The sequence below is a fragment of the Cherax quadricarinatus genome, chromosome 6 (genome assembly GCF_038502225.1).
Source record: "Cherax quadricarinatus isolate ZL_2023a chromosome 6, ASM3850222v1, whole genome shotgun sequence".
Taxonomy (NCBI): Eukaryota; Metazoa; Arthropoda; class Malacostraca; order Decapoda; family Parastacidae; genus Cherax; species Cherax quadricarinatus.
Genome location: NC_091297.1, coordinates 21,088,196 through 21,102,931, shown reverse-complemented (window position 1 = coordinate 21,102,931; position 14,736 = coordinate 21,088,196). Strand labels below are relative to the sequence as shown.

General features: G+C 41.0%; 1 protein-coding gene across 6 annotated transcripts in view; it reads left to right on the top strand.

The window, feature by feature from the left end:
* Ero1L (endoplasmic reticulum oxidoreductin-1-like protein) overlaps window positions 1–14,736 on the top strand; it is a 302,659-nt gene that overhangs the window by 268,900 nt on the left and 19,023 nt on the right. For all 6 annotated transcript variants that reach the window (XM_070080927.1, XM_070080934.1, XM_070080939.1 and 3 more), the window contains one exon: window positions 1,172–1,325. In XM_070080927.1, the coding sequence (XP_069937028.1) occupies window positions 1,172–1,325 (154 nt within the window). The remainder of the gene's footprint in view (window positions 1–1,171; window positions 1,326–14,736) is intronic.

Below are 14,736 nucleotides of genomic sequence, written 5' to 3'. Positions count from 1 at the left end.
TTCAAATCAAGCAGGAGAAAGCTGGTAGGCCCACATGTGAGAGAATGGGTCTGTGTGGTCAGTGTGTACCGTATAAAAAAAATCCTGCAGCACGCAGTGCATAATGAGAAAAAAAAAACTCCAACTGTTTTTTTAATTAAAATGCTGACTTTGTGGTCTATTTTCATATAGTATTTATGGTTGTATTCTCATTTTTTCTTGGTCTCATTTGATAGAATGGAAAGCATATTATAGAAATAGAGGTTATTTTGATTGGTTTTACTATGAAAAGAACCTTGAAATGGAGCTCAAAGTAGGGGAAATGTTTGATTTTTGCCAATATTCAAACGTAAACAAATGTCATTTTCCAATAAATGTCCAAGTAGCCATTCTGATACGCAATCATGAATGGGTTGACATTATTTATACAATTATAAAATATTGCAGTAGTCTGCATAACAGTAAATCTACTTTTTGTTTGAATAAAAATTCAAAATAGAAAGCAAGAGTAATATCAGAGAGGCCTGGAGACGTGACTGATGAGCAAAGAAAATGTTATTTTAGAGCCAGGAATATCTGCATTGTTCATTCTGGACCTTATTTTGAAATTGTCATATTTTTGGCCAAATTGCAAATTTCTGACCACGTTTTGGGATAGTTGAAATCGGTAAATGGGCAGTTTCTTGTATTCAGTTGATAGAAAAAATGGAGTTCTAAAGAATTAGCTATGAGTCTGGTCAATGGAACAATGTAATTAGCCAAAAATAGGGCTCAAAGTGGGCGAAATCGCCGATTTATAAATATCGCCGAGGTCACTAGCTTCGCGAGAGCATAATTCCGTGAGTTTTCCATCAAATTTCGTTCTTTTGGTCTCATTACAATCGGAAAAAGATTATCATTTCATAAGAAAAAAAAATGGGGGGGGGGGAATTTTGTGACACCAAGAGACACCTCAGGATTGGGGGTTGCGACAGTCAAGGGGTTAAAATTTAGTACTCTGTTAAATTATTATTATTATAATCAAAACTAAGCGCTAACCTATCAGGGTCATACAGTTCTGTCTTTCTGTTTACCTGGAGAGAGTTTACCTGGAGAGAGTTCCGGGGGTCAACGCCCCCGCGGCCCGGTCTGAGACCAAAAAAAAGTTTTAGAATAAAAAACTTAAATTGCTTTTTTTTTTATTAATTTCCAGGAGTTTCCCAGAACATTTTCGAGAAGAAACAATGTTCACAGGGGGACTGCAAGCTACTAAGCTAAAAGAAGAATTTCGTGAACACTTCCGCAACATTAGTCGCATTATGGATTGTGTTGGATGCGACAAGTGTCGATTGTGGGGCAAGTTGCAGGTAGGACAATAGGCAATAAGCCATCAATGTCATTTGTTTTTGTTTCTCTGTGTGCTTATGTCCTAAATACCTACATGCCTATGACAAGGTAATGACCTATAAATTTAGGACTTTGCTTAAAAATCATCTCGTCTCTCAATACTAACCAAACCACCCAAGACAATTTCTAATTATGTGACCTCTAGTCTATTAAATATATGCTAATCTATGAAATATTACTGCTTGAACCATTAATTGTAATGTTGTCTTTATTATGTGCAACTTCAAGATTATTATTCTTATAAACCTCCACCTTGACTACCTCACATTAGTATTATAATTAAAAAAGATTTTAATAAATTTAACCGCTATTATCTTATCTAGGTTTAACCCTTCGACTGTTTCAGTCATATATACACGTGTTACGAGCCACCGTGTTTGACGTGTTTATATCCATTAATTCTAGCGGCTTCAAATCAAGCGGGAGAAAGCTGGTAGGCCTACATGAGAGAGAATGGGTCTGAGTGGTGGGTGTGCACCCCGTGAAAAAAATCATGGACTCGGTGGTACATTGTGGGAACGCCGTCTTGGTAGTCCATTTTCACCGTGCCTCACGGTAAGAAGTACCTCACTCTTCGGCGGATTGGAGGTCTTTTGTTCCCAAGTTATAGCTCTAACAGTGATGGAAGTGCCAGTGAAAGTGAATTTCATGGTTTTGGAGTGGGTGTGACCGAAAGCAGCACCCAGGATAATGTAATTAGTGATGAAAATCCAGAAGACCCACAACCATCCATATCTGGTGCTGGGCCGTCTCATTCAAGTTCATCTGTACCAGGAAGAAAGAGGAAACTATTTGCCCATGTACAAGACCCAGATGTGAGCAGTGATACTGATTTCAAAGCTATTGAAAGTTCTAGTTGTGACAGTGAGGGTGAATATTCTCCAGTGGAGCGGCAGTATATACAACGTAGCATGCATTCTGGTAGTGTCATATGTTGTTCCAAGGGGAAGGAGTAAATCTCGGAGTACATTCCGTGGCCCTACACTACGAACTGATAGTGAAGATGACGATATTGTTACAATGGGTATGAATGATGTGAGTGAGGCAGCAGATGGTAGTGGTGATAGTAGTGGTGGCATGAGTCATGCGGCACCAGCAGCAGGCCACGCTACTACCGACGCTGCTATCACAGCACAACCACAACCAGCCTCAACCAACCCCCCCACTCCCACAACCACAACCACCTTTCAATATCCAGAACCCACCAGCAGACCACATCTGGGATTGGCAGCAAGGTGACAGTTTTGTTCCCAATCCACATGACTTTGATGAAACACAAAGTGGAATACGGCCATCATGTACACTTGGGAACAATCCTACTGAACTGGAATGCTTTCAGTTATTCTTCGATGAACCCCTGATGGACATTATTGTCAGGGAAAGCAATACATACTTTGAGTACACCATAGCAAACACAATTCTTTCACCAAGATCATGCCTACACCAGTGGAAGGACACAACTGTGGCAGAGATGTATCTGTTCTCTGCCACAATAATGCTTTTGCCACATGTGTATAAGCACAGTGTCAACACATACTGGCCGACAGACCACCTGATTTCAACCCCTGCTTTTGGTGACATTATACCAGTGAATAGATTTGTGCTACTGTTACATATGCTACATTTTTCAGGCAAAACAAGGCCTGACAGAAGCAACAGGTTATATAAGATCAGAAATGTGTTTTATCTGAAACAAAAGTGTTGTACATAATTTTATACCTCCAGGAAGCTTGTTATTGATGAGTCTTTGATTTTGTTCAAAGGCAGACTCTCATTCAAGCAATACATACCAAGCAAGAGGAAACGCTTTGGTATAAAGTTATTTGTACTGTGTGATTGCAAAAGTGGTCTCGTTTTGGATATAATTGTGTACACTAGCAGTAAAACATTGCATGATACCAGGAAGTTTCTGGGTATCTCTGGTGATGTGGTTAGAACAATGATGGAACCGTATCTTGGTAAGGGGCATATTTTATATACTGACAACTGGTACACAAGCCCTTTACTCAGTGATTTCTTGTGAGTGAACATGACAGATATGTGGCACAGTGCGTGGAAATCGTAAACATATGCCCAGCTTCGACGCTGGCACTCGTAGAGGTGATGCTCAGGTGTTTGCTGCTAATGACATCATGGCATTTCGGTGGCATGACAAACATGATGTCACACTGTTGACATCAGTTCACCGACACGAAGTGGTAGACACTGGCAAGCAGAATAGAGAGACCAATGAACCCATTGTAAAACATGCAGCTGTAATGGATTACAACCTTAATATGCAGTTAGTGGACAGATGTGACATGCAGATTGGGTTTGCTGATTGTGTTTGAAAGAGTTATAAGTGATACATAAAACTCTTTTTCGATCTTCTTGACATTTCCATGCTGAATACTTATATGTACAAGTTGAAGACCAACAACAAACCCAAATATGGTGAATTTTGTTTGTCAGTTATCAGACAAATAATATTCAAGTACCAAGGAACAACACTTGCAATAGACCAGCGCCCACGAAAATATCAACACATGCCCTCTCGTCTGAGGCCTGGTGATCACTACTCCATACCACTGACTGCTACTGCTTTCAAGAAAAATGCTCAGAAGAGGTGTTATGTCTGTGCACATACCACAAAACACCCACAAAAATGCAGACACTCGTTTTATATGTGAGGAATGTAAAACCATTGTGCATACACCCATGTTTCATAGAATTCCACAAGCTGCAGCCATTCTAGAAAAGTGCCCAGTGATTGTACATATGTATATATATTATAGAACAATCGTAATAAACAATTTTTTATATTTGTGTAAACAGGTTTTGTAAACAATATGATGATACCAGTATTTTTGCTATGATTGTGTTACATTCAACGAATGTATATATGAACATTACACCATACTTCGATCTCACAGGCCACATTAGTTATGTGAAAAAATCAAATAGTGAAAAAAACAAGAAACCTTCGAATACAAGTAAACCAAAGTTTAGCGGGTGCGCAGCAGTTGCCACTCTTGCCATATGCGGTCATTTTCTGCCAACTTCACGCCTCTCTGTCTCGGTAAGTACTGATGGCAGTTTTTTTTTTGGGGGGGGACTAAAACAATCAGAAAAATAATCTTAACATTTTCATAAGAATTTTTTTTTTTCCCGACACCAGAAGACACTTCAGGATTATGGGTTTTGACAGTCAATGGGTTAAGTATAGTGGAACCACGATTTTCATCTTTAATCCGTTCCAGAAGGTCAGCCGAAAACCGATTTGTACGAAAACTGAAATAATATTTCCCATAAGAAATAATGTACAGTGGACCCCCGCATAGCGACTTTAATCCGTGCAAGAGGGCTGATTGTTATGCGAAATGTTCGGTATGCGAATGAATTTTCCCCATAAGAAATAATGGAAATCAAATTAATCCGTGCAAGACACCCAAAAGTATGAAAAAAAAATTTTTACCACATGAAATATACATTTTCCTACACACAAAGAGAAGGATACATGCACAATAGTAGAGTAGTACATACACAATATATATTGTACATGTACTACTCTACTAAATGAAGAATAAATGACACTTACCTTTATTGAAGATGCAGCAATGACTGATGAGACACTGTGTCCTGGGAGTGCCTTTTCCTCCTGAGTACTGTAGGTCCTGTTTGGCATTTTCTTCCAGAACAGGCCTTATCACACTGTGTATGCCACTACGATTCTTAAATCTCTCAAACCAACCTTTGCTGGCTTTAAATTCACCAATATGAGCACTAGTTCCAGGCATTTTTCCCTGTTCACCTGGGTGTTAGTCGACTGGTGTGGGTTGCATCCTGGGAGACAAGATTAAGGACCCCAATGGAAATAAGTTAGACAGTCTTCGATGACACTGACTTTTTTGGGTTATCCTGGGTGGCAAATCCTCTGGGGTTAATTGTTTCTTGGTATTCTCAATAAGCCACACCAACAACGGTGCTACAGCAGCAGCAACAGCTGACGGTGGTACAGCAGCAACAGACGATGCTACAGCAGCAACAGACGATGCTACAGCAGCAGCAGACGATGCTACAGCAGCAGCAGACGATGCTACAGCAGCAGCAGACGATGCTACAGCAGCAGCAGACGATGCTACAGCAGCAGCAGACGATGCTACAGCAGCAGCAGACGATGCTACAGCAGCAGCAGACGATGCTACAGCAGCAGCAGACGATGCTACAGCAGCAGCAGACGATGCTACAGCAGCAGCAGACGATGCTACAGCAGCAGCAGACGATGCTACAGCAGCAGCAGACGATGCTACAGCAGCAGCAGACGATGCTACAGCAGCAGCAGACGATGCTACAGCAGCAGCAGACGATGCTACAGCAGCAGCAGACGATGCTACAGCAGCAGCAGACGATGCTACAGCAGCAGCAGACGATGCTACAGCAGCAGCAGACGATGCTACAGCAGCAGCAGACGATGCTACAGCAGCAGCAGACGGTACTACAGCAGCAGCTGACGGTGGTACAACAGCAACGGCAGCTGACAGTGCAGCAGCAGCTGACAGTGCACCAGCAGCTGTACCACCAATAGTAGCGATGGTTGATTGGGGTTTATTATACGTACAACTTGGCCAGCTCGGAGACACGCACTCCACTTTCATACTTATCAATGATCTTTTTCTTCATCTCTATAGTAATTCTCACCCTTATTGCTGTAGGGTTGGCACTAGAAGCTTTCTTGGGGCCCATGGTCACTTATTTTCCAGAAAAAATCACCAAAAACACTGTAATAATACGAAATGTTCCGATTGTATGCTTGGATGTTACCGCGGAGGCTGGCTGGTAAACAATGCCACCGGCAGAACATGTGAGCGTGGCTCAGGCCGCACATTGGACGCGTCTCGGAGGAAGAGCGGTGAGCGGGTTTTTGGGCGGTATGCGAGGCAAAATTTTTGCGAAAAAAGCGAGCAGTATGCAGATTGTACGGTATGCGATGCGTGCGGTATGCGGGGGTCCACTGTATTTATTTATTTATTTATTTATTTATTTGAACATGATACATGGAAGTACAAGGAAATACAGTGGGTAAGTGTAACATGCCAAAGCCCCTTGTATGCAGAGCATTATGGGTGGCTTAAAATTAACTTAAGATTAAGCAATGATATACAGTGGACCCCCACATTACGATATTAATCCGTTCCTGAGAGCTCATCGTATGCCGAAATTATCGTAAGGTGGATTAATTTTCCCCATAAGAAATAATGGAAATCGAATAATCCGTTTCTGACACCCCAAAGTATGAAAAAAAAAAATTCCCACATGAAATGTTAATTTTAACCCTTTGACTGTCGGGGCCGTATATATACGTCTTACGAGGTACCGTATTTGACGTATATATACTCATAAATTGTAGCGGCTTCAAATCAAGCAGGAGAAAGCTGGTAGGCCCACATGTGAGAGAGTGGGTCTGTGTGGTCAGTGTGCACCATACAAAAAAATCCTAGAGCACGCAGTGCATAATGAGAAAAAAAAACTCCGACTGTTTTTTTAATTAAAATGCCAAATTTGTGGTCTATTTTCGTATAGTATTTATGGTTGTATTCTCGTTTTCTTGGTCTCATTTGATAGAATGGAAAACATATTATAGAAATAGCGGTGATTTTGATTGATTTTACTATAAAAAGAACCTAGAAATGGAGCTCAAAGTAGGGGAAATGTTTGATTTTTGCCGATGTTCAAAAGTAATCAAATGATGCCATTGTCCAATAAATGTCCAACTAGCCATTCTAATATGCAGTCATGAATGGGTTGATGTTATTTATACAATTATTACAGTATTGCAGTAGTCTGCATAATAGTAAGTCTTCTATTTTTTGTTTGAATAAAAATTCAAAATAGAAAGCAAGAGTAATATCAGAGGGGCCTGGAGACATGACTGATGAGCAAAGAAAATGTTATTTTAGAGCCAGGAATGTCTGCATTGTTCATTCTGAACCTTATTTTGAAATTGTCATATTTTTTAGTTTTCGTGAAATTGGCCAAATTGCAAATTTCTGACCGCATTATTAGGTAGTTGAAATCGGTAAATGGGCAGTTTCTTGTACTCACTCGATAGAAAAAATGGAGTTCTAAAGAAATAGCTATGAGTTTGGGCGACTGGAACAATGGAATTAGCCGAAAATAGGGCTCAAAGTGGGCGAAATCGCTGATTTGTAAACAGCGCCGAGGTCGCTAACTTCGCGAGAGCATAATTCCGTCAGTTTTCCATCAAATTTCATTTTTTTGATGTCATTACAATCGGGAAAAGATTATCATTTCATAAGAAAAAATCATTTTTTTATTTTAAATTTTGCGACACCAGGAGACACCTCAGGATTGGGGGTTGCGACATTCAAAGGGTTAATACACACAAACTGACACTTATTTATTTATTTATTATCACACTGGCCGATTCCCACCAAGGCAGGGTGGCCCGAAAAAGAAAAACTTTCACCATCATTCACTCCATCACTGTCTTGCCAGAAGGGTGCTTTACACTACAGTTTTTAAACTGCAACATTAACACCCCTCCTTCAGAGTGCAGGCACTGTACTTCCCATCTCCAGGACTCATGTCCGGCCTGCCGGTTTCCCTGAATCCCTTCATAAATGTTACTTTGCTCACACTCCAACAGCACGTCAAGTATTAAAAACCATTTGTCTCCATTCACTCCTATCAAACACGCTCACGCATGCCTGCTGGAAGTCCAAGCCCCTTGCACACAAAACCTCCTTTACCCCCTCCCTCCAACCCTTCCTAGGCCGACCATTACCCCGCCTTCCTTCCACTACAGACTGATACACTCTTGAAGTCATTCTGTTTCGCTCCATTCTCTCTACATGTCCGAACCACCTCAACAACCCTTCCTCAGCCCTCTGGACAACAGTTTTGGTAATCCCGCACCTCCTCCTAACTTCCAAACTACGAATTCTCTGCATTATATTCACACCACACATTGCCCTCAGACATGACATCTCCACTGCCTCCAGCCTTCTCCTCGCTGCAACATTCATCACCCACGCTTCACACCCATATAAGAGCGTTGGTAAAACTATACTCTCATACATTCCCCTCTTTGCCTCCAAGGACAAAGTTCTTTGTCTCCACAGACTCCTAAGTGCACCACTCACTCTTTTTCCCTCATCAATTCTATGATTCACCTCATCTTTCATAGACCCATCTGCTGACACGTCCACTCCCAAATATCTGAATACGTTCACCTCCTCCATACTCTCTCCCTCCAATCTGATATTCAATCTTTCATCACCTAATCTTTTTGTTATCCTCATAACCTTACTCTTTCCTGTATTCACCTTTAATTTTCTTCTTTTGCACACCCTACCAAATTCATCCACCAATCTCTGCAGCTTCTCTTCAGAATCTCCAAAGAGCACAGTGTCATCAGCAAAGAGCAGCTGTGACAACTCCCACTTTGTGTGTGATTCTTTATCTTTTAACTCCACGCCTCTTGCCAAGACCCTCGCATTTACTTCTCTTACAACCCCATCTATAAATATATTAAACAACCACGGTGACATCACACATCCTTGTCTAAGGCCTACTTTTACTAGGAAAAAATTTCCCTCTTTCCTACATACTCTAACTTGAGCCTCACTATCCTCGTAAAAACTCTTCACTGCTTTCAGTAACCTACCTCCTACACCATACACTTGCAACATCTGCCACATTGCCCCCCTATCCACCCTGTCATACGCCTTTTCCAAATCCATAAATGCCACAAAGACCTCTTTAGCCTTATCTAAATACTGTTCACTTATATGTTTCACTGTAAACACCTGGTCCACACACCCCCTACCTTTCCTAAAGCCTCCTTGTTCATCTGCTATCCTATTCTCCGTCTTATTCTTAATTCTTTCAATTATAACTCTACCATACACTTTACCAGGTACACTCAACAGACTTATCCCCCTATAATTTTTGCACTCTCTTTTATCCCCTTTGCCTTTATACAAAGGAACTATGCATGCTCTCTGCCAATCCCTAGGTACCTTACCCTCTTCCATACATTTATTAAATAATTGCACCAACCACTCCAAAACTATATCCCCACCTGCTTTTAACATTTCTATCTTTATCCCATCAATCCCGGCTGCCTTACCCCCTTTCATTTTACCTACTGCCTCACGAACTTCCCCCACACTCACAACTGGCTCTTCCTCACTCCTACAAGATGTTATTCCTCCTTGCCCTATACACGAAATCACAGCTTCCCTATCTTCATCAACATTTAACAATTCCTCAAAATATTCCCTCCATCTTCCCAATACCTCTAACTCTCCATTTAATAACTCTCCTCTCCTATTTTTAACTGACAAATCCATTTGTTCTCTAGGCTTTCTTAACTTGTTAATCTCACTCCAAAACTTTTTCTTATTTTCAACAAAATTTGTTGATAACATCTCACCCACTCTCTCATTTGCTCTCTTTTTACATTGCTTCACCACTCTCTTAACCTCTCTCTTTTTCTCCATATACTCTTCCCTCCTTGCATCACTTCTACTTTGTAAAAACTTCTCATATGCTAACTTTTTCTCCCTTACTACTCTCTTTACATCATCATTCCACCAATCGCTCCTCTTCCCTCCTGCACCCACTTTCCTCTAACCACAAACTTCTGCTGAACACTCTAACACTACATTTTTAAACCTACCCCATACCTCTTCGACCCCATTGCCTATGCTCTCATTAGCCCATCTATCCTCCAATAGCTGTTTATATCTTACCCTAACTGCCTCCTCTTTTAGTTTATAAACCTTCACCTCTCTCTTCCCTGATGCTTCTATTCTCCTTGTATCCCATCTACCTTTTACTCTCAGTGTAGCTACAACTAGAAAGTGATCTGATATATCTGTGGCCCCTCTATAAACATGTACATCCTGAAGTCTACTCAACAGTCTTTTATCTACCAATACATAATCCAACAAACTACTGTCATTTCCCCCTACATCATATCGTGTATACTTATTTATCCTCTTTTTCTTAAAATATGTATTACCTATAACTAAACCCCTTTCTATACAAAGTTCAATCAAAGGGCTCCCATTATCATTTACACCTGGCACCCCAAACTTACCTACCACACCCTCTCTAAAAGTTTCTCCTACTTTAGCATTCAGGTCCCCTACCACAATTACTCTCTCACTTGGTTCAAAGGCTCCTATACATTCACTTAACATCTCCCAAAATCTCTCTCTCTCCTCTGCATTCCTCTCTTCTCCAGGTGCATACACGCTTATTATGACCCACTTCTCGCATCCAACCTTTACTTTAATCCACATAATTCTTGAATTTACACATTCATATTCTCTTTTCTCCTTCCATAACTGATCATTTAACATTACTGCTACCCCTTCCTTTGCTCTAACTCTCTCAGATACTCCAGATTTAATCCCATTTATTTCCCCCCACTGAAACTCTCCTACCCCCTTCAGCTTTGTTTCGCTTAGGGCCAGGACATCCAACTTCTTTTCATTCATAACATCAGCAATCATCTGTTTCTTGTCATCCGCACTACATCCACGCACATTTAAGCATCCCAGTTTTATAAAGTTTTTCTTCTTCTCTTTTTTAGTAAATGTATACAGGAGAAGGGGTTACTAGCCTTACCTTTATTAAAAATCTGGTGATGATTGATGGGATGGGAGGAGGGGAGAATGTGGAAGTTGTTAATGTTTAGAAGGGGAATTCCCTTCCATTAGGACTTTAGGTAGCACGTCCTTTTCCAGGGTTACTTCCCTTCTTCTTTTAATGCCACTAGGACCAGCTTGAGAGTTACTGGACCTCTGTCGCACAACATATCTGTCCATAGAGGCCTGTACCTCCCGTTCCTTTATGATTTGTCTAAAGTGGTTCACAACATTGTCATTGTAATAGTCACCAGCACAGCTTGCAATAGCTGTGTGAGGGTGATTTTCATCCATAAAGGTTTGCACTTCAAGCTACTTTGCACACATTTCCTTAATCTTTGAAGTAGGCAACTTCTTCAATTTCTCTCTCCCCTCCTCCGAAGCAGTTTCCTCAGGTCTGGCCTCTTGCTGTTGAAGATCATCTTGCAGCTCATCAGTGGTTAGTTCTTCATTGTCCTCCTCCACCAACTCTTCCTCATCCTCCCCACTAACCTCCAACCCCAAGGACTTCCCCAATGCCACAATTGATTCCACAACTGGCATACACTTCTTAGGGTTAGCCTCAAATCCTTCAAAATCCCTTTTGTCTAACCATTCTGGCCACAGTTTCTTCCAAGCACAGTTCAAGGTCCTCTTAGTCACTCCCTCCCAAGGTTTACACAACTGAGGATACTAAAGTGATCTTTCCAAAACTCTCTTAGTCAGTCGAGTGTCTGAGGTCACTACAAAGCACTTTTGAAACAGCTTTTGTGTTGAGTTTTTTGAAGTTTGAAATGACCTGCTGGTCCATGGGCTGCAGGAGAGGAGTGGTATTAGGAGGCAAAAACTTGACCTTAATGAAGCTCATGTCCCCAGAAAGTCGCTCTCCCAAGTCTGAAGGATGACCAGGAGCATTGTCTAATACCAGGAGGCACTTTAGGTCCAATTTATTTTCCAGGAGGTAATTTTTCACTGTGGGGGCAAATGCATGGTGTAACCAATCATAGAAAAAGTCCCTAGTGGCCCATGCCTTAGTGTTTGCCCTCCACAGCACACACAAATTAGCCTTGAGGACATTGTTTCTCCTGAACACACTGGGAGTTTCAGAGTGATACACCAATAAAGGCTTCACTTTGCAATCACCACTAGCATTAGCATACATCAAGAGAGTAAGCCTGTCTTTCATAGGCTTATGTCCTGGGAGTGCCTTTTCCTCCTGAGTAATGTAGGTCCTGCTTGGCATTTTCTTCCAAAACATGCCTGTTTCGTCACAATTAAACACTTGTTCAGGTTTCAGTCCTGCACTGTCTATGTATTCCTTGAATTCCTGCACATATTTTTCAGCTGCTTTGTGGTTCGAACTGGCAGCCTCACCATGCCTTATCACACTATGTATGCCACTACGATTCTTAAATCTCTCAAACCAACCTTTCCTGGCCTTAAATTCACTCACATCACCACTAGTTGCATGCATTTTTTTTATTAAATCCTCATGCAACTTTCTAGCCTTTTCACATATTATCGCTTGAGAGATGGTATCTCCTGCTATCTGTTTTTCGTTTATCCACACCAATAACAGTCTCTCAACATCTTCGAGTACTTGCAATCTCTTATTCAAAAACAAAGTTGCACCTTTTGCAAAAACAGCTTCCTTGATTGCCGTTTTGTTGGCCACGATAGTAGCGATGGTTGATTGGGGTTTGGTATACAGCCTGGCCACCTCCGAGACATGCACTCCACTTTCGTACTTAGCAATTATCTCTGTCTTCATTTCCATAGTAATTTTCACCTTTCTTACCACACAGTTGGCACTAGAAGCTTTCTTGGGGCCCATGGTGACTTATTTTGCAGGTACATTCACTAAAAACGCTGTAATAATATGAAATGTTCCGATTGTATGCGTGGATGTGACCACACTGGCTGGCTTGTACACTGGCACCCACGGGGCAGCTGAGTTGCGCTCAGGCCACACGTGGGACGCGTCTCGGATGAATCTCATGAGGTGAGTTTTTTAGCGTGAGGCGAGGCAAATTTTTTGCGTTAAAATGTATCGTATGGTGGATTTAACATAACATGATGCCATCGTAAGGTGGGGGTCTACTGTATTCAGTGGTAAACATTGTTGTAAACAGTTAACAATTAAGCACAAATGAGTACAGTTGACCCCCGGTTAACGATATTTTTTCATTCCCGAAGTATGTTCAGGTGCCAGTACTGACCGAATTTGTTCCCATAAGGAATATTGTGAAGTAGATTAGTCCATTTCAGACCCTCAAACATACACGTACAAACGCACTTACATAAATACACTTACATAATTGGTCGCATTGGGAGCTGATCGTTATGCGGGGGTCCACTGTATTTCAAAGACAGGTCATATGGTCTTTTACTGTGTTGCTGTGCATTCAGTAGAATGGAGTATTCTGTTAGCTAATGTAATAAAAAATAAGTCCAATTAATCCGTTCCGGACACCCAAAAATGTTAACAAAAAATATATTTTGTAAAGAATTGCTATAGTTTTACATACAGAAAACAATGAGAAATAAATATATAGCACTAAAGAAATGGATAAATAAACATTTAAATCACTTTTCTACCTTTATTGAAAACTATTGTTGGCATATGGAAGATGGCGAGGAGGGGAGAGGGAGGAGAGGTTATCTGTACCACCCTCTACAGCCATCACTACCACCCTCACTACCGCCATCACTACCACCCTCACTACCACCCTCACTACCACCCTCACTACCACCCTCACTACCACCCTCACTACCACCCTCACTACCACCATCACTACCACCACCCTCGTATTGTAGATAGTCTTAATGACCCTTGTGTAGTAGATAGTCTTTTTAGTATGATAATAAGATGTTATCTTCATTGTAGAATAATAAGAAAATATTATAACCTTTATATTATAATAATAAGGTAAAAGGACCCCAATGGAAATAAGTCACTCTGTCTGACTTTTTTGGGTTATCCTAGGTTCTCTACACATATGCTGCTATGTATGATAATTCTATGTAACTGTATTTGTGTATACCTGAATAAATTTACTTACTTACTTACTTATCACTACCACCATCACTACCACCCTCACTACCACCCTCTACCACCATCATTACCACCCTCTACCACCATCACTACCACCCTCTACCACCATCACTACCACCCTCTACCACCATCACTACAAGTAAAGACAGACTGAGTCATGAACGTATGAGTGGCCAAGCCCCACAGGCAGGCGGACGTGTCTGGTATGGATGATTTCCAAGCAGCTGTATGAAAACAGGGAAAATTTCGCTGAAAAAAGTGGTCGAAAACTGAATTGTACAATAACTGGACGAAAACCGGGGTTCTACTGTAGTTATTATGCACAGTGGACCTTGTGTTTTGTAATTAATCCATTCCAGAGAGCGTGACTAATGGCGAAATTGATGATTTGCGAAACCATTTTCCCCATAAGAAATAATGTAAATCCAATTAATCTGTTCCAGACCAAAAGTATTAACAAAAAATATTTTTTTTTACATGAAATATAGATTTATATACACAGAAAACAGTGAGACATGAATAAAACAGTAATAACATCACACTTACCTTTATTGAAGATTTTTGTTGGTGTATGAATAAAATGTCATTACATATGTTAGGAATTGTGGCAGCAGCAGGGGAGTGTTTGGAGACAGGACAAGATGGTCCTTCAGCATGACACTAATATCAACTCTACAG